The sequence below is a fragment of the Saimiri boliviensis genome, chromosome 13, assembly GCF_048565385.1.
Source record: "Saimiri boliviensis isolate mSaiBol1 chromosome 13, mSaiBol1.pri, whole genome shotgun sequence".
In the NCBI taxonomy this organism is placed as follows: Eukaryota; Metazoa; Chordata; class Mammalia; order Primates; family Cebidae; genus Saimiri; species Saimiri boliviensis.
The window spans coordinates 54,539,766-54,563,350 of NC_133461.1; the positions used below are offsets into that span (position 1 = coordinate 54,539,766).

The window sequence follows — 23,585 nt, forward strand, 5'->3', positions numbered from 1 at the left end:
CTGTGGTGTCTTGTTGAAATTCACGTGTCTCTCAAACTCCTGGCCTTTAGAAGGGCTATGCTACAATGAAGGGGAGTTAGTCGTCTCCGGAATTAGGCAGTCATGGTTTCTAATTTCATCCCTACTAGCTATTAGAGGTAGCCATGAGATGGGTAATTCTGGCCTCTGAGGAGTGAGGAAAGCTATGAGGTAGGGCTTTCTGGAAACCTTTTTTTAAAGGGGACAAAAACAAATGCCATGTGCTTTTTACTTTTTGTGCAGAACATGACATGATGCTAGAGGTGGCATAGACTACTTTACATATAGCAGGATGAACACCAATACAAAGCATGAAAGAGCAGAAAACCAGGAGAAACCTGGGTCCCTGAGGCCATTATGGAGCTAGCTACACTAGCAGCCTTGAACTGCTGACCTCTAGACTTTTTAAGGTGAGAAAAACCAAGCCAGCAATTTGTTGTTTAATCTGCTATTTTGGATCCATTTTTTTTTTTTTTTGCAGCTTAACATTATTTATTAAGTGACACATAAGTTAACAGGGTTGAGGATTGAAAGCAAAACATCTATGTGAAGGGTATAACACAGTTCTTGACATGTAGTAAGTGACCAATCAATGATTACTTTTGGGAGATAGTTACTACCAACAGAGAACAAAAACCAAACAGAATTAAATAATTTGGTAAGGGAAGAAAAGGGCTGAATAGAAGTGATGACAGGGTGATAAAAAATTCAAAATCGGGCCGGGCGCGGTGGCTCAAGCCTGTAATCCCAGCACTTTGGGAGGCCGAGGCGGGTGGATCACGAGGTCAAGAGATCGAGACCATCCTGGTCAACATGGTGAAACCCCGTCTCTACCAAAAATACAAAAAAATTAGCTGGGCATGGTGGCACGTGCCTATAATCCCAGCTACTCAGGAGGCTGAGGCAGGAGAAATGCCTGAACCCAGGAGGCAGAGGTTGCGGTGAGCCGAGATCATGCCATTGCACTCCAGCCTGGGTAACAAGAGTGAAACTCCGTCTCAAAAAAAAAAAAAAAAAAAAATTCAAAATCATAGTCAAAGCCAAACAATGTAGATAAGTGGTCTGACATATAGTACATAATCAATATGCATAATTTCTTTTCCTATCCTATGGTGAGAACACAAGCTAATGCCATTTATTCACGTAAGAACCTTCATCAACAAGAAGACCAGACTAAGCAAGATTTTAGGACTCTGAAAAGTAACAATTGTATTTATAAGGTTGCTTATATTTGAGTGAAACATTCCATTCAATGTCTCTTTTATTCCTGCTTATGTAATACTGTCAAGATGTGGATCAAAGAAATACACAAAAGAGATACTGATAAACAATGCCACTAGAAAAGATGGCACAGATTGGTCAGTCATCTTAATGACTCATGAACTAGGTCCTAGAGGAATAGAAAGTTGCTAAATAGAGAAATCTATTTTGAAACCAAATTGTTCATAACATTTGTCAGTCCACAGAAACAACGCAATAGAAGTTGAACAAATGGGCAGAGAACTCAACATATTCAACCTCAAAACTGCACCAGAAAAAGCAAGTATGGCTGAGCGCGGTGGCTCATGCCTGTAATCCCAGCACTTTGAGAGGTCAAGGTGGGCGGATCACAAGGTCAAGAGATTGAGACCATCCTGACCAACATGGCGAAACCCTGTCTCTACTAAAAATATAAAAATTAGCTGGGCATGGTGGTACACACCTGTAGTCCCAGTTACGTGGGAGACTGAGGTGGGAGAACTGCTTGAATCCAGGAAGTGGAGGTTGCAGTGAGCTGAAATCATGCTACTGTTCCAGCCTGCTGAGAGTGAGACCATGTCTCAAAAAAAAAAAAAAAAAAGTATAATGAAAAGAAAACAGGTGAAGAGCTGGAAAATTATGATCAGATCAGACAATAATGTTTACAGTATACAGAAAAGGAAAAAAAGTCAGTATTTGTGGACACCTTGAAACGAATTTATGACAGTGTAGTATCTGATTCCAATTCAACAAAAGTTGGAGAGTTTAAATAAACAATTAAGATATACTCTTTCTTTTTTGTTTAAAAAAAGACTTAAATGCTAGACACTGGTATGACCTAGAGAAGAGCAACTGATGAAGAAAATAAAAATCCATAATCCATAATGATTAACATGAAGTCATTGCTCAATGTAAATACCAAGGGCAGATGAAGTAAAAAGAAAAGAACTGAAAGGCAACAAATCACAGACTACAACTATTGTATTTTCAAAATTTTATTAGGTATTACTACATAAAGTGAATAAACAACTCAAGTTAAGAGTGCAAAATGAAAGCACCTTGTTGTTTTAAAGGTGCAAAAGCAAAATACCACAAACATTTTCAACAGAAAACTGATTTATAGATCCATTTACAGAAGATCAAAAACATTAGTGTTTAATACCAACTTTAACTATAAATAACTAAGAAGGAAAAAACTGTCTTCCATCCTTCTATTTCTTTTTCAACATCTATGTCTTTTGCTCCTTGCCTTTTGGAGAAAATATTGCGTTGTAAGGCTGACGTCTTTTTGGACGAGGACAAGGATCAAGATCTTCCTTAATATAACCTTAAAAACAAATCATAAATTTAGAAGACTATATGTGCAACATATATTTCTTTCAGTTTATCTCTAGTAAGCATTTCTCTTATTTGATGCTTTGTAAGTTTACATCATTCTTCTGATTATTAGCTGTGTGATGCTGATGATTAATTTCACTATCATGTTTCCTCATTTATAACTAATAATGATAGCAGCATTTATAACTCACATTCCTTTGAAGTAGTTTCTACTATACCTGTTTCACAGATGAGGTAAGAGACTCAAGGAAGTTAAATTACTTGTTCAGGTTCACAAATCTAAAAAGTAGAAGAGCTGAGACCTGGCCCAAGCTCTTTCTTACTCCAGATTCAGAGCTCTTAAACTTTTCTGTTCTCCCTCCCATAGGTAGCTGTAAAGGGGGACAAAGTGCTAAACATGACCTCTACTATTATAAATCTCAGGTATATAATATTTTAATATATAAATATAAATATCAAAAAGACTTTTTGCAGTAGCTATTTAAGTAGGCCATTCCTGTATACCCTTCAGACTATTTGATCTCCTCAGGTGTCTCTAAGCATGTAATTTTCAGGGAAAGTATGCTCTGCCATACACATAGGGGTACAAGCACAGGCTTTATCCAGACTGTGATTCTATCTGGTGACCAAGCAATGAGATCCCACATCAAAAGTGACTAAATCTGGCTTATTAATGGGGAATGCAGAAATATAGTGAAAGCTGTCAGAGACTTTGCATCTTCTGGAAAAACCATCTTACAATTAAACATCTGGAGCTTCTCCAGAAGTGAAGGTTTATCCCTCCTTGTTGTGCAGCTAAACCATCAGAACTTTTTTTTTTTTCTTTTTTTTGAGACAGAGTCTCACTCTGTCATCCAGGCTGGAGTGTTTTGGGTATGATTTCGGCTCACTGCAACCTCCACCTCCCAGGTTCAAGTGATTCTCCTGCCTCAGCATCCCAAGTAGCTGGGATTACTTGCCATGTGTCACCATGCCTGGCTAATTTTTGTATTTTTAGTAGAGATGGAGTTTCACCATGTTGGCCAGCCTGCTCTAGAACTCCTGACCTCAGGTGGTCCACCCACCTTGGCCTCCCAAAGTGTTGGGACAACAGGTGTGAGCCACCATCAGAACTCTTGAGAATAGTTTCTTTTAAAAGTTCAATTAAATTAAATTAATTGTTTTTTTGAAATAGGGTCTTGCTCTGTTGCCTAGGCTGGAGTGCAATGGTGCAATCATGGCTCACTGCAGCCTCCACCTCCAGGGCTCAAGCCATCCTCTCAGCCTCCTGAGTTACTGCTGGGACTAAAGGCATGGCATGCGCCACCATACCTAGCTAATTTTATTATTTATTTCTTATAGAGTCAGGGTCTCACTCTGTTGCCCAGGCTGGTCTCAAACTCCTGGGCTCAACAAATTCTCCCACCTTGGACTCCCAAAGTGCTGGGATTACAGGTGTGAGACACTGTGTCCAGCCAATAATAGTTTCTATAAGATGGCAAGGCTGAACTGAAATTCTAGGTGGTAATTTTATCATTTGACATTTATTCAATACTATTTTATCTTCTTGTGGGTAAAAATTTTTTTTAAGACAAGTCAAGTACAGTAGCGAGAAGGGAGGGAAAGAGTAGAACAAGGAGTTCCATCTGTATCTGAATGATCAACTGTGATAACTTATTGCCCCTGGACCAGCTAAAACTCAGTATTTTAAACCACGAGGTATGACTTAGTCTGTAACTGGGTGGTCTTTAGACCATGGAGAAAATAGCAAAAAATAATAAATATGTCAGATAAGTCCCTGCTTAGCTAATATATTTCATCTCTTATGGTTTTTTCCTAAACAGCTTCATTCAAGTATAATACTTGGTATGTAATAAATTGTACGTATGCAATGTGAATATTCGACTCTCACGTTTCAGGATGATTCTGAATTAAAATTCTTCATAAAACTAAGAGTAAATTCTCTGATTAAAAAGAATGTCTGTACCAACATTCATTTAATAACAAATGAGTTTTGAACTATATGTGCCACATACACAAAAAGTCTAAGAATACAATAATGTAGAGAGTAAAATCTTCAGTTACAGAGGCTCCTTTAGGCTGGGCTTGGTGGCTCACAGCTATAAACCCAGCACTTTGGGAGGCTAAAGCGGGTAGATCATTTGAGGTCAGGAGTTTGAGACTAGCCTGGCCAATATGGTGAAACCCCATCTCTACTAAAATATACACACACAAAAATAGCTGGGTGTGGTGGTGTATGCCTGAAGTTCCAGCTACTTGGGAAGCTGGGGGAGGAGAATCACTTGAACCCAGGAGGCGGAGGTTGTAGTGAGCTGAGATTGTGCCATTGCACTCCAACCTGGGCCGTGTAGCGAGACTCCATCTCCTAGTTATTAAATGTTTTTATGAGCTCCTCTGGAATGGTATTTTTACAACAACGAGTCTGTGAGATGGACCCTTATTAATTAAATAGCTCCTTTAAGGTTAAAGACTCGAGCATTTAATTTCATTTAAACCAATGATTATAATAAAGTTTAGACTTTAGTGACTATGAATTACTATATGCCTGGAATACTGGTAATGTCTAGATTGATAGTCCTAGCTTGAGCACAGAAATGGGAGTACGTGACCCCAAAGATAGTTATATGACATGAAGACTTCAGAATACAGACCTAACTATCTTAACTCTGGTAGAAAATATAAAACCAGAAAAGTGTGAATCGATATTTTTTTAGCATTATGCTGCTGGTAAGATAGAATAAAAATTACTACTCATGACCTTTTATTAACAGCCTAAAAACTGAATACGTTCTCAAATTATATTAAATATAAGTGTCATATCTAAATAAGCTAGTCAGGTGTCAACAACCTAACAAATAAAACATTTTTAAAATTCAGATACCATTTATAAACATCCAGCATTCTGGGTAAGTGAGGTTTTAAAATCCAAAATTCATAGCAGTAGATTTAAAAAGATGCTCTCTTTTTAAACATAACTTTGCTGGTAGTTTAGTTTTTGTAAGGTTATTTATTTTATTTAAAGTCATTTTAGCTGGGTGCAGTGCCTCTTGGCTGTAATGCCAGCCTTTTGGGAGGTCAGGGCAGGAGGGCCACTTGAGGCCAAGAGTTCAAGAACAGCCTAAGCAGTGAGAGCCTGTCTCTAGGAAAAAAAAAAGTGCTGGGTGCGGTGGCATATGCCTGTAGTCCTAGCTATTTGGAAGGCTGAGGTAGGAGGATAGTTTGAGCCCTTAAGTCTGAGCCTTCAGTGAGCCATGATTATGTATGCCACTATACTCGAGCCTGGGTGACAGAGTGAGGCCCTATCCAAAAAACAAAAAATTTTTTGATGACAGAATAAAAGAGAAACTGCTTTTTAAAATTTGAATGGTAAATCAGAATAATATACACACAATCACATTAAAGTGATATAAACAATGTCTAATTCCAACTAAATTACTGAAGAGTCCTTTTATTTTTAGAAATGTTTTTATGTCACAAAACTACCATCCAATTTGCAGCAAAAGGTAAAGAGAACCATAAAATAAAGGTACATGTTCAGACTTGGGAATATACAGTATTTAATTTTATTATCTTATTTTATTTTTGAGATGGAGTCTTGCTCTGTCACCCAGGCTGGAGTACAATGGCACAATGTCGGCTCATTGCAACCTCTGTTTCCTGGGTTCAAGCAATTCTCTTGCATCAGCCTCCTGAGTAACTGGGACTACAGGCATGTGCCACCATGCCTGGCTAATTTTTTTGTATTTTTAGTAGAGACGGGGCTTCACCATGTTGGCCAGGATGGTCTTAAACTCCTGACCTCAGGTGATCCACCCATTTCGGTCTCCCAAAGTGCTGGGATTACAGGTGTGAGCCACCACGTCCAGCCAAGTATTTTAAAAAATTAATTATAAAATATTACAATCTATATTCTCACCTCTTTCCATACAAGTCTGAGTGGAAGGAAAACCAACTTCCCAAAAATTCTCTGGTGTGTTGGGTGGAATGTAGCGGAATCGGTGTCTTGAGCAGGAAGCCAACTTCTTTTCTCTTTCTTCTGCTGACATATCTGCATAATACTAATAATAAAAACTAGTGAGCTTCTTCACTGAAGAATAGTAAGTGTAGTGTTATGCTTACTGATTATAAACTAGAAGCAAACAAAAGTCATTTACTAAGATATTCAGCATTCTAAGGAAACTTAATACTCACTGATGATACTACTAGTAATTAATTCTTGAGATGGAGTCCTCACACTGTCACCTGGGCTGAAGTGCAAGGGCGCGATCTTGGCTCACTGTAACCTCTACCCCTTAGTTTCATGCGATTCTTCTGCCTCAGCCTCCCAAGTAGCTGGGATTACAGGTGCACACCACCACACCCGGCTAATTTTTTTGTATTTTTAGTAGAGAGGGTTCACTATGTTGGCCAGATTGGTCCTGAACTCCTGGCCTCATGATCTGCCTGCCTCAGCCTCTCAACATGCTGGGATGACAGGTGTGAGCCACTGTGCCCGGCCTAGTAATTAATTCTTACAGATAGTATTAATTACTTACTAATAGTAATCAGTGCTGATGTTGGTCTGTGAAGTGTCTGCTTCACTGATGAGAAAAGAAGCTTGTATCACAATGTAAACCAATAAAATGCTTCTTTCATCAATAAAGTCTTACAATGATTTAAAAAAAGCCTGCTGAACTTGACAGTGTGCTTAGTGATACAGCTGATTTATACACTGGTACAAACTCTTTATCCTTATTAGACCAGTAACAAAAATTCAGACGTCTGTATGTTTCTTAACTGTTATTTGAATGTAACGTGTATTTCAAAGTAATTTTCCTATCTCTACAGTTCTAAAAAATAATTTAGATCTGAATGCAGTAGGCTCCATGACTTCTCTCTTTAAGGCAGGCGTCCCCAAACTATGGCCCGCGGGCTGCATGCGGCCCCCCTAAGGCCATTTATCCAGCCCCCCACCGCACTTCAGGAAGGGGCACCTCTTTCATTTGTGGTCAGTGAGAGGAGCACAGTACGTGGCGGCCCTCCAACCGTCTGAGGGACAGTGAACTGGCCCCCTGTGTAAAAAGTTTGGGGAAGCCTGCTTTAAGGTTTCAGTTAGGATCAAAAGCACAGCATTTTTTCACAACTGTGAAACAAAGAACTTGAACTCCATGCACACAAGGATAAAATTGTATGTAAAAACTGTACAGCTTTTCAAGGCCCAGACCTAATGAAAACAAAGTAGTAGTTTCAGGTTTAATAGAACATAGATGACAGAATCAAATTTTTTTTTGAGAGATGGAGTCTTGCTCTATCACTCAGGCTGGGGTGCAGTGGCACAATTTTGGCTTGCTGCAACCTCTGCCTCCCGTGTTCAATTGATTCTCCTGTCTCAGCTTGCCAAGTAGCTGGTGTGTGCCACCATGCCCAGCTAATTTTTTATTTTTAGCAGAGATGAGGATTCACTGTATGTTGGCCAGGCTGGTCTCGAACACCTGACCTCAAGTGATCGCACCCATCTTGGCCTCCCAAAGTGCTGGGATTATAGGCAAGAGCCACCCAGAATCACATACTTAATCCAACCAATTCCTTCATTTTACACTTGAGAAACTGAAAATGAAAGTGGTAATTTGCCAAAGATATCACCTACTGAAAGTGATAAACTTAAAAACTAGAATTTAAATTTGAAGTAAAAGCTTTTAGTACATTTCTATTTTACGTAGATTAAAGGCTTTAAAGAAGCTGGGTGAAACAACTTTATTCAGGTATCTTTTTCTTCGTTCTCACTGCCCTAAGTATAAGCCTTTGTTACCTTAGTCTGAGCTTTGGGATGAGATGACCTTAGAGAATCAGGGCTTATTGGAAATGCAGCACTTCCACTGAATGAAAACACACTTGAGAAACAGTAGTCAGTCACTGCAGCTGCTGTAACACAGCAAGCAAGTGGGTGAGTGGTAGAACAGGAAATCAGAGAGGAAGTGCGGAAACAGGAAATCAGAGTTTGTTGTCCTGATGAGGACTTTGGATTCTTTTTCTTAGTGGGACGGGAGGACACTGAAAGATTCTGGGAATGACATGATTCCACTTTTATTCTAAAAAGATTATTAGGAAAAAAAAAGACCATTCACTGCTGAGCTGAAAGTGTATTGTGAAGAGACAAGAATGAAAAGTAAAAGAGAAAGGGGACAGGTACATGGAAACTCTCTGTACTTTCTGTAAAACTTTGCTGTGAACCTATAACTGCTCTAAAAAATAAAGTTTTAGAGTTAAAAAAAAAAAATGACCAGCAGAGCACTTAGAAGCTATTACAATAGTCTAGACAAAATAAAACGTTGCTTTGGTCCAGGGCACTAGTGGTGGTGATAGTAAGTGGATGGAAACAGGATATATTTTGAAGGAAGAATCAATGAGATTTGTTGATACATAAGTTATTGAGATATGAAAGAAAAAAGTAGTGAATAAACTACAAGATCTCAGGACTTATAGGAGACTCAGTGGTGAGGTCTGGCATTGAGGGCAGATATTGTATGTTTGGTTTTGGATGTGTGAAATTTATGATCACTATTGCATATCCACTTGAGTATTGTACACTCCACTTGCAGAACAGGCAATGGGATAAATTTAAGAACTGCAAGCATATAGTTAGTATTTAAGTACACGGAACTGGCACTCCTACTTCTGGTCATGATGGAGTAACAGAGCAGATTCACCCTCCTATTTTAAATAACTAGTAAAACTGCAATGTAAAAAATAATGGTTTTCAGAGATTGGATAACAGACAGCATGGGAAGTGATTATTGAGAATGAATGCAACTTAACAGTGTTTCTAGCAGAAGAGCTTTTTTCTAAAGAGTAGAATTAGTTCTAAATCATCGAGTTATGGCTATAACTAAAAATCTGAGATTTATTCAATGCAGACCATATTCTTTAAGAAATCATGATATATTCAATTTGTCTAATGAAAACTCACGAACTCACATTATAGGCTTTTGCTTGTATTGGCAAACTGCTTTTAAAAATAGTGATCCCAACTTATATTCCCACTGTTAGTAAATTAGAGCATATTTTCAGCCAGTGCTTACCTGCATTACAATCTAGTCATACTGTTACATATAATTTTAATGTGCATGCTTATCAAATTTTCTAGCCCATATGTTAAAAAGGAATTTTAAAATGGGAAGTAAATTGCTGAAGGCAGGCATCTGAGAGCTGATGGACAACAAGGGAAGAAATAAAAACACCATGTTCCAGGACAAAACAGAACCTGCCTGGGACTATTTAGTAAAAGGACAATCAATACAGTTGGCCCTTCATATTCTTGGGTTCTGCATTCATGAATATAACCAGATATGGATCAAAAATATCCAGAAAAAAACCTGCATCTGTATTGAACATTTACAGACTATTTTTCTTGTCATTCCCTAACCAACACAGTGTAACAACTATTTACATAACATTTACATTGTAATAGGGATTAGAAGTAATCTAGAGGTAATTTAAAGTATATGAAAGAATGCGCATAGGTTATAGGCAAATATCATGTCATTTTGTATCAGAAACTTGCACATCTGTGAATTTTAGTATCCACAGTAGGTCCAGAAGCCAGTTCCCCAAAGATACAAAGGGAGGTCTGTAACACTTACTTCAACATCCAAGACATCCAATGTATAAAAAGAAAAATGAAAGTGTTTAAGTGTTTATTTATTACATCTTGTTAAGGAAGAAAAATGTTTGGTGCAGTGGCTCATGCCCGTAATCTCAGCACTTCAGGAGGCCAAGGCGGGCAGATCACCTGAGGTTGGGAGTCTGAGACCGGCCTGACCAACATGGAGAAAATCCATCTCCTCTATTGAAAATATAAAAATAGCCGAGCATGGTGGCGCATGCCTATAATCCCAGCTACTTGGGAGGCTGAGGCAGGACAATCACCTGAACCCAGGCAGCAGAGATTGTGGTGAGCTGAGATCGCACCACTGTACTCCAGCCTGGGCAACAACAGTGAAACTTGGTCTCAAAAAAAAAAAAAAAAAGAGAACTTGGCCGGAAGCAGTGGCTCATGCCTGTAATCCCAGCACTTTGAGAGGCCTAGGTGGGTGGAACTCCACTTGAGGTCAGGAGTTCGAGACCAGCCTGGCCAAATAATGAAACCCTGTCTCTGCTAAAAACACAAAAATTAGCCATGTGTGGTGGTGGACGCCTGTAATTCCAACTACTCAGAAGGCTGAGGTAGGAGAATTGCTTGAACCCAGGAGGTGGAGTCTGCAGTGGGCTAAGATCACGCCACTGCACTCCAGCCTGGGCAACAGAGTGAGATTCTGTCTCAAAAAAAAAAAAAAAACAGAACTTATAGTGGTACCAATTACTTTAAAAAAATTATGAGTATACTTCATTTCCTGAGAGTGCTGGTGAAAATCATAAATGTTACAGTAAAGTTTCCTACTAAAATATCAAAGGTTTCTACAAATAGTGTATGTATAGCAGCCTTTGCTATAACATAACACAAGAGGGAACAACTAATGCAAATACAGAAAAGATAAATGGCATGAATGTCTTAAGCTGGTCATAAGAACTAGGGCTTATGCCCCAGACTCACGTAATCTAAGAGAAACTGAGGGCTTTTCATCTGTTTATATCTTGCAGGTCACAGCCAGAATACTTTTTTTTTTTTTTTTAAAAGACAGCCTCAGCCGGGCGCGGTGGCTCAAGCCTGTAATCCCAGCACTTTGGGAGGCTGAGGCGGGTGGATTACGAGGTCAAGAGATCGAGACCATCCTGGTCAACATGGTGAAACCCCATCTCTACTAAAAATACAAAAAATTAGCTGGGCTTGGTGGCACATGCCTGTAATCCCAGCTACTCAGGAGGCTGAGGCAGGAGAATTTCCTGAACCCAGGAGGCGGAGGTTGCGGTGAGCCGAGATCGCGCCATTGCACTCCAGCCTGGGTAACAAGAGCGAAACTCCGTCTCAAATAAAAAAATAAAAAAATAAATAAATAAAAAAGACAGCCTCGCTTTGTCACCCAGGCTGAAGTGCAGTGTCGAAATCTCAGCTCACTGCAACCTCTGCCTCTTGGGTTTAAGTGATTCTCATGCCTCAGCCTCCTGAATAGCTGGAATTACAGGTATGAGCCACCATACCCAGCTAATTTTTGTATTTTTAGTAGGGACAGGATTTCACATGTTGGCCAGACTGGTCTTGAACTTCTAGCCTCAAGTGACCTACCCTCCTCAGCCCCCCAAAGTGCTGGGATTACAGACATGAGCCACTGTACCCGACCCAGAATATTTTTTATTCCTTCTGTTATGCCTGGCTCAAATAAGAGGTTTCTAAAACAAATATGGTTTGTATATGTGATTTTAAAGTCATGCATTTATTATCTATAAAGCGATACTTAAAATTAGTATCACATTAGTACTTACAATGTCGCATTCCTTACACGTGTGCCCAAGCAGTTTTCTTCTCTCCTCTTTTTTCCGAACCACCTCAATATGAGGAAAATTTTGCAAGCTAGTCTCTCTGGGGGAAAAATGAATTAAATTACAAAGCTTAGAGTTCAGAGGAGAAATAATCCCCAAAACATTCATTCATTTTATTTGAAATGCTTATTCAGTATGTTAGGAAACTACTGCTTCAACAAATACTTATTAAGTGCTTACTATACACCAAGTATTTTTATGGGTATTTTTTTCTAACTAAAAAATAAAACTATTTACTATCCAAAGTGATCTACAAATTCAGGGTAATCCCCATCAAAATACCAATCAAAACACCAATAATGTTCTTCACAGAAATATCTATTTATTTAGAGACAGGCTGGAGTACAATGGCGCGATCTTGGCTCACTGCAACCTCTGTCTCCCGGGTTCAAGCGATTCTTGTGTCTCAGCCTTCGGAGTAGCTAGGATTACAGGTCTGTGCCACCACACCTGGCTAATTTTTGTATTTTTAGTACAGACAGGGTTTCACCGTGTTGGTCAGGTTGGTATTGAACTCCTGACCTCAGGTGATCTGCCCACCTCAGCCTCCCAAAGTGCTAATATTACAGGCATGAGCCACCACGCCCAGCCTTTCACAGATATATAAAAAACAATCCTAAAATTAGTATGAAACCATTAAAGACATAGCAACAGCAAAAGTAATCCTGAGCAAAGAGAACAAAGCTGGATGGGCACAGTGGCTCACTTGAGGTTAAGAGTTCGAGACCAGGCTGGACAACATGGCAAAACCCTGTCTCTACTAAAAATACGAAAAATAGCCATGTATGGTAGCACAGGCCTGTAATCCCAGCTACTCAGGAGGCTGAGGACTCAAAATTGCTTGAACCTGGAAGGCAAAGGTTGCAGTGAGCCAAGACTGCGCCACTGCGCTCTAGCCAAAATGAAACAGTGAGACTCTGTCTCAAATTAAAAAAAAAAAAAAAAAAAGGCAGCAACCAACTGGTAGCAAAATATTATCAGACTTCAAACTATACAAAGCTATAGTTACCCAAACAGCATGGTACTGGCATGAAAACAGATATATAGAGCAATGTAACACAGGATCAGAAATTAATTAATGCATCTATAGTCAACTGATTTTTTTTGAGACAGAGTCTCGCACTGTCACCCAGGCTAGAGTTCAGTGGCGCTATCTCGGCTCACTGCAACCTCTGCCTCCCAGGTTCAAGTGACTCTCCTTCCTCAGCCTCCTGGAGTAGCTGGGATTACAGGCACACATCACCACACCTGGCTAATTTTTGTATTTTTAGTAGAGATGGGGTTCCACTATTTTGGCCAGGCTGGTCTCGAATTCCTGTCTCCGCCTCCCAAAGTGCTGGGATTACAGGCACAAGCCACCATGCCTAGCCGATTTTATTTTAGTTTTTGAGACAGAGTTTTGCTCTTGTTGCTCAGGCTCGAGTGCCACGGTGCTGTCTCTGCTCGCTGCAACCTCTGCAGTGAGCAGGGGGTTCAAGCAATTCTCCTGCCTCAGTCTCCCGAGTAGCTCAGATTACAGCCATGTGCCACCATGCCCGGCTAATTTGTTATTTTTAGTAGAGACAGGGTTTCTCCATGTAGGTCAGGCTGGTCTTGAACTCCTGACCTCTGGTGATCCGCCTGCCTTGGCCTCCCAAAGCGTTGGGATTACAGGTGTGAGCCACTGCACCTGGCTAGTCAACTGATTTTTTACATAGGAGCCAAGAACATTCATTGGGGAGAGGATAGCCTCTTTAATAAATGGTGCTGGTAAAACAGGATATCCACTTGCAGAAGAATGAAAATAGGCTCCTATTTCTCATCTAATATAAAAATAAACTCAAAATGAGTCAAAGACCTAAATGTAAGACCAAAACTATAAAACTAGAAAAAAAAAAAAAAAAAAAAAACACAGGGGAAATGTTTCAGGACATTGGTCTGGGAAAAGACTTTATGAGTAAGACCTCAAAATAGCAGACAATAAAAGCAAAAGTAAACAAATGGGATTATACTGAATGGCAGTTACTATTACTTCCTTCTTCTGACTTTCACTGGCTGAAAATAATAATTAGGTTAGGAGACAAAATATAATAACCTATTTAAAAATGAACATTGTATTATGAAACTCATAAACTGGCACTGTATTACATTAAAAACAAACAAACAAACAAACAAACAAAACTGCCTGTTTCCAGTACTTTTAGTACTGGAAACTCAGATTTCAGGACTAACTTCTTCTTCCCAGAGAAGAGAGTCACCTGTTTGTATGCCACTTGCCATTTTGTTTACGAGAAACATTACTGGCCAGGTGTGGTGGCTCATGCCTGTAATCCCAGGGCTTAGGGAGACAGAGGCAAAAGGATTTTTTGAGACCAAGACCAGGGTTTGAGACCAGCCTGGGCAACATAGCAAGACCCCTGTCTCTACAAAAAATAAAAATAAAAAATTAGCTGCGTGTGGTGACACCACCTATAGTCCCAGGTACTCAGGAGGCTGAGGTTGGAAGACTACCTGAGCCCAGGAGTTTGAGGCTGCAGTGAACAATGATTGTGCCATTGCACTCTAGCCTAGGTGACAAAGTGAGATCCTGTTCCCCCTCCAAAAGCAAGCAAGCAAGCAAGCTAGATAGATAGATTACCTTATGCTGCCTCCACCTACCATAAGTTCTTAAAAATATTAGGCATAATTATAATTTGTGATTGTCTTTAAATGAGTTAAGAACCTACCGTGAATCACGGAAACTAAAGCCACTAGGTATGGTTTAATATGCTATGGAGTACTTTGGGAATAAAGAGCAATCAGGAAGCACAAAATTTTATTTTATTTATTATTATTTCTTTATTTAGTTTTAAGACAGCTTCTTGCTTTGTGAAGTGGCATGAGCATAGCTTACTGCAGCCTTGAACTCCTGGGCTCAAGCGATCCTCCTGCTTCAGCCTCCTGAGTTAGCCAGGACTACAGGTCCAAGCCACAAGGCCCAGCTAAATTTTGCTTTCTAGTAGAGACAAAGTCTTACTATATTGCCCAGGTTGATCTTGAAGTCCTGGCCTCACGAATGTCTTTAATATCATCTCTAATGGTGAATCCTTTCCAGAGGTTTTCAGTTTACTCTGCCCATCACAGGAATCACCATCAATGGCAGCTATAGCCTTACAACATTTCTTAAGTAATAGAACTTGAAAGTCAAACTACTACTTGATCCAGTCTGCATAATGATGCTGCATTGTTAGCAGGCATGAAAACAACATTCATCCACCCTGGCCAATATGGTAAAATCCCGTCTCTATTAAAAATTAAAAAAAAAAAAAAATTAGCCAGGTGTGGATGTACACACCTGTAATCCCAGCTACTTGGGAGGCTGAGGCACGAGAATTACTTGAACCTGTAAGGCGGAGGCTGCAATGAGCCAAGATAGCACCACTGTACTCCAGCCTGGGGGTCAGAGTGAGACTGCCTCAAAAATAAACAAACAAACAAAAATTTAAAAAAAATTTCATCTCCTTGTATATCTGGATCAGAGCTCTTGGGTGACAATGTGCTTTGTCAATGAATAGTAGTATTGAAATCACCTTTGCAAAAATTATGACAGTTGAAAAAAATCTGACCTAGCTGACTTTATCTTGCTTTTAACCTTTGAGCTGCCTTTATTTTTGGGCATATGCCAAGTTAACCATGAGAAAAATTTAGTTTAACTTTAAGACAAAGATGCTAACAACAACTTCTGGGAATTAGCCCTGTCCTTGCTCAGGGACTGAAACCACCTTTGTAAAACTAACAAAATTAGACATGTGGTCAAAGACGTTATCAGTTCCTTCCCAAAACTAACTCCTCCTTCTTGCTCAGGGACTTAAACTACCTATGTAAAACTAACAAATTAGTCAAGAGATTAAAATTATGGCTCAGGAGTGGAGTCATGTAGACAGAGGTCAGCGGATTTCTAACCTCAATTGCTCCTACAAATGACGTCACTATTATAAAACATAAGGGTGTGAGGTATTTTTCAGAGCCTACATTTTGACAGACCAGCTGGGCTCACCTGCGCTGGTAGCCCATACCAAAAAACCGGTTCAATTGGTCTTGTGATCCCACCCAAAAACAGACTCAGCGCAAAAAGACAGCTTTGACCCCCCTATAATTTCATCCCTAACTCAACCAATCTCCATTTCCCTGTTCCCAGCTCCCTCCCTGCCAAACTACCCTTAAAAAAACCATAGCTTCCAATTTTTGGGGGAAGTTGATTTAAATAATAACAACTCTAATCCTCCCACTTGACTAGCTCTGCAATTACTACATTCTTTCTCTACTATACTATCACTGTCTCAGTTAATCAGCTCTATTTGTATGGTGGGAAAAGAAAGAGAAAAAACAACTGTTGGATCATGACAGTATTTTGAAAGGATTTTTTTTTCCTGATCAATAGGCTTAAAATATTTAGTAAACCATGCCATAAACAGATGTGTTATCACCCAGGCTTTGTTATTCTATTTCTAAAACACAGGCATGGTAGATTTAGCATAATTCTTCAGGGTCCTAGGATTTTCAGAATTGTAAATGAACATTGGCTTCAACTTAAAGTCACCAGCTACATTAATCCAAACAAGTCAACCTGTCCTTTGAAGCTCTGAAGCCAGGCACTGGTTTCTCCTTTCTAGCTATCAGTCATAGATGGCATCATCTTCCAATAGAAGGCTGTTTCATCTACACTGAAAATCTGTTGTTTAGTTCAGCCACCTTCATCATTGATCTCAGCCAAATATTCTTGATAATCTGCTGCTACAGCTTCTACATCAGTACTTGCTGTTTGCTTTGCACTTTTATGTTATGGACATGGTTTCTTTCCTTAAACCTCATGAACCAATCTCTGCTAGTTTCAAACTTTTCTTCTACAGCTTCCTCACACTAAAGAGAGTTAGAGCCTTGCTATGGATTAGGCACTGGCTTAAAGGAACATGGTGGCTGGTTTGATTTTCAATCCAGACCATTGCAATTTCCTCCCTGTTTCTCTTTCATTTCCTCCCTCCTTCCCCTTCCTTTTCTTTCTTTCTTTCTTTCTTTTTTTTTTTTTTTTTTGAGATGGAGTCTTGCTATCCTTGTCAAGGCTAGAGTGCAATGCCGAGATTTTGGCTCACTGCAACCTCCGCCTCCCAGGTTCAAGCAATTCTTTTGCTTCACTCTCCCGAGTAGCTGGGATTATAGGCGCCCGCCACCATGCCTAGCTAATTTTTGTTATTTTTAGTAGAGATGGGGTTTCACCATGTTGGTCAGGCTGATCTTGAACTCCTAGCCCCGTGATCCGCCTGTCTCGGCCTCCCAAAGTGCGGGATTACAGGTGTGAGTCACCGCACCCAGCCAGTCTGTTTCACTTTCTTATCATTGATGTTTTCACTGGAGTAGCACTTGTGATTTTCTTGAAGAACTTTCCTTTGCAGCACAACTTGGCTGACTGGTGTAAAAGGCCTAGCTTTTTACCTATCTTAGCTTTTGAAATGTCTTCCTCATTAAGCTTAATCATTTCTAGCATTTGAAGTGATGTGTGACTCTTCCTTACACTTGTATACTTAGACGCCATCATAGTTTTATTTTTTTTAAGACAGAATCTCACTTTGTCTCCCAGGTTGGAGCACAGTGGCGCAATCACAGCTCACTGTAGTCTCTACCTCCTGGGCTCAAGCAATCCTCCTACTTCAGCCTCCCCAGTATAATAGCCGGAACTATAGGTGGGTGCCACCACACTCAGCTAATTTTTTTGTATTTTTTGTAGAGACTTTTCCATGTTGCCCAGGCTGGTCTCGATCCGCTCACTGTAGTTCTGGGATTACAGGCATGAGCCATTGTGCCTGGCGCCCCATTGCAGGGTTCTTTAATTGGCCTAATTTCGCTGTTGTTGTGTCTCAGGAAATAGGGAGGCCCAAAGAGAGGAGGAGAGATGGGAAAATGGTTGGTTGGTGGAGCAGCCAGAACACACAGGATATTCACAGATTGAGTCCGCTGTCTTTTATCGGCATGGTTCGTGGTGCCCCAAAACAATTATAATAATAGCATCAAAATCACTGATCACAGAACACTGTAACAGATATAATAATAATGAAGGAAGTTTGAAATACTGTGAGAATTACCAAAATGTGACAAAGAAACATGAAGTAAGCACATGCTATTGGAAAAATGCTGCCGACAGATTTGTTCAAAGCAAGGTTGCCACAGACCTTCAATTTGTAAAAAACACAGTATCTGCAAAGCCCAGTAAAGCAGCACGAAAAAGAAAGCATGGCTTAAAAGGAAGTGCAATGAAAAGATCACATACATGCCCCTCTAGCTGGCAAACGCTTTCCCTCAAAAAGAGAAGTTTTAGTCACTCTGAGTATATTATGTTATAGGTCCTTTTTCGTTTCAACTCAAGAACCCTCAACTCTGGTTTGATCTGTGAATTTAAAAAGGCAAACCAAGAAAGTACACACAAAAATATTGCCACAACCATATTTTCTTTCAAAGAGCTTATGGAATCCTAAGATTATGCAGATCACATTTTGGCCATATCCTTTCCTCTGAATATTATCTACTCTACTTCTGTAATGTCTTACAATGAAGCAGGGAAGAATCTCCTAGTAGAATGGCATCTGCAGTAGACCTCAAAGCATCACTTAAACAAGCTTCTTGTCCCTGATACTACACAATCCATCTTCCCAGGCTTTGCAGTATTAGTATTCTCAGTGGGGAAAGAGTTAGTGTTAACTCTTGAGAATTTTAGCATCCTCATACCTCTGTCCCCATACCTCTCTATCCACCTCTTGTTCTCCAGCTACCTAACTGCTTCAGAATAAATAAAATGACTCATATACATTTTCTAAAAAAACTAGTGAACCTCTAATATGAAACATTTAAAATGACAGGTTTTTCTTTTTTTTTTTTGGAGACAGGGTCTCACTCTGTTGTCCAGAATGGAGTGCAGTGGTGTGATCATAGCTCACGGCAGCCTTGGCTTCCTGGGCTCAAGTGATCCTTCCAACCTAAGATTCCTGAGTAGCTGGGACTATAGGCACACACCATCACACCTAGCTAATTTTAAATTTTTTATAGAGACGGGGTCTCACTATGTTGCCCAGGCTGGTCTCAAACTCCTGGGCTCAAGCGATCCTTCTGCCAAAACCTCCCAAAGTGCTTGGGAATACAGGCAGAAGCCGCCTGGAAAATCACAGTTCTTACTCTGCAGTCCTACTTCTAGGAATCTATCCCAATGATCTCCAGGCAAAAATATGAAAAGAGAACGTACAAGGTTATTCACTGCAGCATTGTGTGCACTAGGCATAACTGTCAACAACCCAAGTGTCCATTGCTAGGAAATAAACTATGGTAGAGTCACATAATAAAGTACTATGGAGCTAAAAAGAAACAAGAAATATCACTATATACAGCTTGAGTGATTTCCAGGATCTATAGTTAAATAAAAAAGCGAAGTATATATAATATTCTATATAAGTCATAGAGAGCATGACTATATACATGTATTTGCTTCATTTTTTTAGGATGGAAGAAAAATCATAAACTTTAAACAAATGATTACCTACAAGGATAGGGAGCTATAAGATATAGAGGCCAAGGATAGAAATGAGATTTATCTGAATATACTTGTATTATAGTCTGGTACAATATCATACTTTGTGTCCATTATATATATTATATATATAATACATTATATTTTATATACGTTTAAAATAATTAAATATGAAAAGAAAACCCAAGTCCTAAAAAACCAAAAACAAATTAAAATAAACTTGTGTACTGAATTGGTGACCTAACTACATAGAAAAGAATTATTCCAAATGCCTTTAAAACACAGTGATTTGACTGTACATTTCCAAAAGGATGTATGTTAAGGACAAAAAAAGCATACAAAAAATTTTCAAACTATTTTCATTATATTACTGGTGGTATTACTCTGAAACTGCTTTATGTGTATTGTGGAATAAAATAGATTAAAGAATTATGTTGGTGGCACTGAGAAGGGGGATTTTTGGTAGGTGGGAAAGTAAATACAGACATAAGACAGAAGAGGTTACATAAATATCCTGTGGTCCTGAATTTCAGTTACAGCGATCAGTATGAAGGAGTATAGTTTACCTTAAAACATCAAAATGATACAAAAAACCTTCCTAATTCTGTCCACCTAAAAGGCCTATAAACAATGGCTAATGCAAAACCCTAGCAGACTGTGGCCTAAATACCATTTCTCACTAAAAAGAACTAGGAAAAATGGCAGATTCCAGATACCACAAGCAAGAAAACTATGAAAGATGACTTAGGGTAGTGGCCATTCGAAGAAGCTTCCTTTAGACAAAGATGGAACAATTTGACTATCTCTAAGGATAATGACTGCAATGGATTACAACGTATCAAATATACTCAAATTCATTAGTATATAATGACATCTGAACAAAAAACAACCTAGTCACATTTGGGATGCTAGAGTAGCATTTGTTTGGAAAACTGGTAACTAAAGAAAAGGAATTAAGCATTTAACAAAATGACAGCTCTTTCAGAGTCTCACAGGAATTAAAAAAATATATCTTGGCCTATTAGATTTCTAAAATTCTCAACAGAAATAAAAATAAAAGGAGTAACTTTACTTATTGAGTAACTCAATTTACCAACATCATAACTTCAAGAAACAAACAATTTTTTTTGAATGAATTACTATGTCTTCAATTTGTTTTAAGAACAAATAGTAGGTGACTATAAGTAACAGAATTTGCAATCTTTGCAGAAAAGACAGAAAGTCACATTATGGTTAAATCAAGATGCTTAGGGCCAGGTGTAGTGGCTCACGCCTGTAATCCCAGCACTTTGGGAGGCCAAGGTGGGTGGATCACCCAAGGTCATGAGTTTGACACCAGCCGGACCAACATGGTGAAACCCTGTATCTACTAAAAATACAAAAAAATTAGCTGGGCGTGGTGGCAGGTGCCTGTAGTCTATCCCAGCTACTCGGGAGGATGAGGCAGGAGAATCACTTGAACCCAGGAGGTTTGAGGTTGCAGTGAGCCGAGATTGCATCATTGCACTCCAGCCTGGGCAACAAGGGCACAATTGCATCTCAAAATCAACAACAACAAAAATGCTTAAGCGTTTTTTGTTTTGTTTTTTGAAGATTCAAAAATCCTTATAAAGTAATTCTGAAGCATAATAAACATAAGTCTTTACCTAAAGTCTTATACTACTTTAATAAATACCCCAAGTTGAGAATGAGATAGAATAAAAAGACAATTTAAAAAAAAATAGTAAAGCAGAGAGACTGGGCGTGGTGGCTCATGCTTGTAATGCCTGCACTTCGGGAGCCTGGGGTGGGCAGATCACCTGAGGTCAGGAGTTTGAGACCAGTGTGGCCAACACGGTGAAACCCCGTTGCTAACAAAAATACAAAAATTATCCCAGCCTGGTGGTGGGCACCTGTAATCTCAGCCACCTCGGGAGGTTGAGGTGGGAGAATCACCTGAACTCAGGAGACAGAGGTTGCAGTTAGCCGAGATCGTACTCCAGTCTGGGCAACAGAGCAAAACTCCACCTTAAAAAAGAAAAAATACACAAACACACACACACACACACACACACACACACACACACACACACACACAGACACACACACGCGCGCGCGCGCGCGCACGAGAGAGAGAGAGAGAGAGAGAGAGAGAGAGAGAGAGAGATAGAGATAGAGAGAGAGAGAGAGAGAGAGAGAGAGAGATAGAGAGAGAGAGAGAGAGAGAGAGAGAGAGAGAGAGAATCACTATTACCACTGCCAAGAAAAAGGTGATGGTGGTAAAAATTTTCTTCTTCGTAAAATTTGTCGTTTTTATGCTTGAGTCTCTTTTTTATGGCCATAAAGTAAATAATTTTAACTTAACCAAAGTAGCAATTTATCAGTTTAGAGATATTCTGACAAAGATAGGTCTATTGGCCTGCTGTGGTGGTTCATGGCTGTAATCCCAGCACTTTGGGAGGCTGAGGCAGATGGATGACTTGAGCCCAGGAGTTCAAGATCAGACTGGGCAACATGGTGAAACCCTGTCTCTACAAAAAAGAAAAAAAATTAGCCGGGTGTGGTAGTATATGTCTGTAGTCCCAGCTACTAGGGAGGCTGAGGTGGGAGTATTGCAGGAGTCCGGGAGTCAGAGGTTGCAGTGAGCTGAGATTAAGCTATTGCACTCTAGCCCGGGAGATAGAGTGAGACCCTGTCTTAAAAAAAAAAAAAAAGGAGAGAGAGAGAAATAAAAGACAGCTCTACTGTCCTTCCAGTCACATTGCTGGTGTAAATCAAAACCAACTTACCTTTTATCATCTTTAAAATATGGCTCCACAAATGCTTTCTGCTTGACTTTGTCCTGTTTATCACCATGAGCTATAAACAAAGCATGCACATTACAAACTAAATGTAGAACTTAATGGGAAATAATTAGCTAGCTTGGAAGAAAATGACATATTCAAACTTCCATTTTTATTGGATTTCATGCTCTAGGCCTCTGAGCAACTCATTTAAATTTTCTATAACTACTTTTTTCATTCTTTTGCATATGCATAATAAGGAGGGTGCTGATTGTCTCATTTATCTCAAAATTACTCCACAGCTAAAAGTCATTATCTCAGAAATATTTTAGTGTAAAAGAAATACTCAGATGCCCATAATTATCATTTGACAAGAAACAACAACAAAAGACAGCTTTCAATATTAATTTTGGCTGGGCGTGGTGGCTCACACCTGTCATCTCAGCACTTTGGGAGGCTGAGGTGGGTGGATCACCTGAGGTCAGGAGTTCGAGACCACCCTGGCAAACATAGTGAAACCCCGTCTCTGCTAAAATACAAAATTAGCCAGGCACGGTGGCACATGCCTGTAATCCCAGCTACACAGGAGGCTGAGGCAGGAGAATCGCCTGAACCCAGGAGGCAGAGGTTGCAGTAAACAAAGATCGAGCCATTGCACTCCAGCCTGGCAAGAAAAGCAAAACTCCGTCTCTCAAAAAAAAAATTATATATATATTTTAGTTCTATTCATTAAGAATTTTTTGCTTGTAATATTTTAAATTTACATGTAATTATACATCTTTATGAAGTGTGATATCCTGCTATATGTACACAATGTGTAATGGTCAAATTAGGATAAGTAGCATATCTGTCACCTCAAACATTTGTCATTTCTTCGTGTTGGGAACATTCAAAATCTGTGCTTTTAGTTATTTGAAAACATACAATAAGTTGCTGTTAATTATAGTCACCATATAGTGCTATAGAACACTACAAATTAGTTCTATTTAGCTTTTTGTTTCCTTATTTTTTTTTTTAAGACAGAGTCTCGCTCTGTCGCCCAGGCTGGAGTGTAGTGGCATGATCTCGGCTCACTGCAACCTCTGCTTTCTGGGTTCAGGCAATTCTCCTGCCTCAGCCTCCAAGTAGCTGGGACTACAGGCACGCGCCATCAGGCCCAGCTAATTTTTTGTATTTTTAGTAGAGACTGAGTTTTCACAATGTTAGCCAGGATGGTCTCAATCTCCTGACCTCGTGATCTGCCCATC

At 39.5% G+C, this 23,585-nt stretch overlaps 1 protein-coding gene across 11 annotated transcripts in view; it reads right to left on the reverse strand.

Annotated features, from left to right (window-relative positions):
* Positions 1-2,236: 2,236 nt before the first annotated feature.
* Positions 2,237-23,585, reverse strand: part of RBBP8 (RB binding protein 8, endonuclease) — a 109,445-nt gene continuing 88,096 nt past the window's right edge. For 8 of the 11 annotated variants that reach the window (XM_039463839.2, XM_039463838.2, XM_074383691.1 and 5 more), the window contains 4 exons: positions 22,345-22,414; positions 11,992-12,088; positions 6,512-6,653; positions 2,237-2,584 (listed from right to left, as the gene is read on the reverse strand). In XM_039463839.2, the coding sequence (XP_039319773.2) occupies positions 2,487-2,584; positions 6,512-6,653; positions 11,992-12,088; positions 22,345-22,414 (407 nt within the window). In that variant the 3' untranslated portion in view covers positions 2,237-2,486. The remainder of the gene's footprint in view (positions 2,585-6,511; positions 6,654-11,991; positions 12,089-22,344; positions 22,415-23,585) is intronic. The other 3 variants (XM_074383690.1, XM_074383688.1, XM_074383687.1) reach the window with 2 other exon arrangements.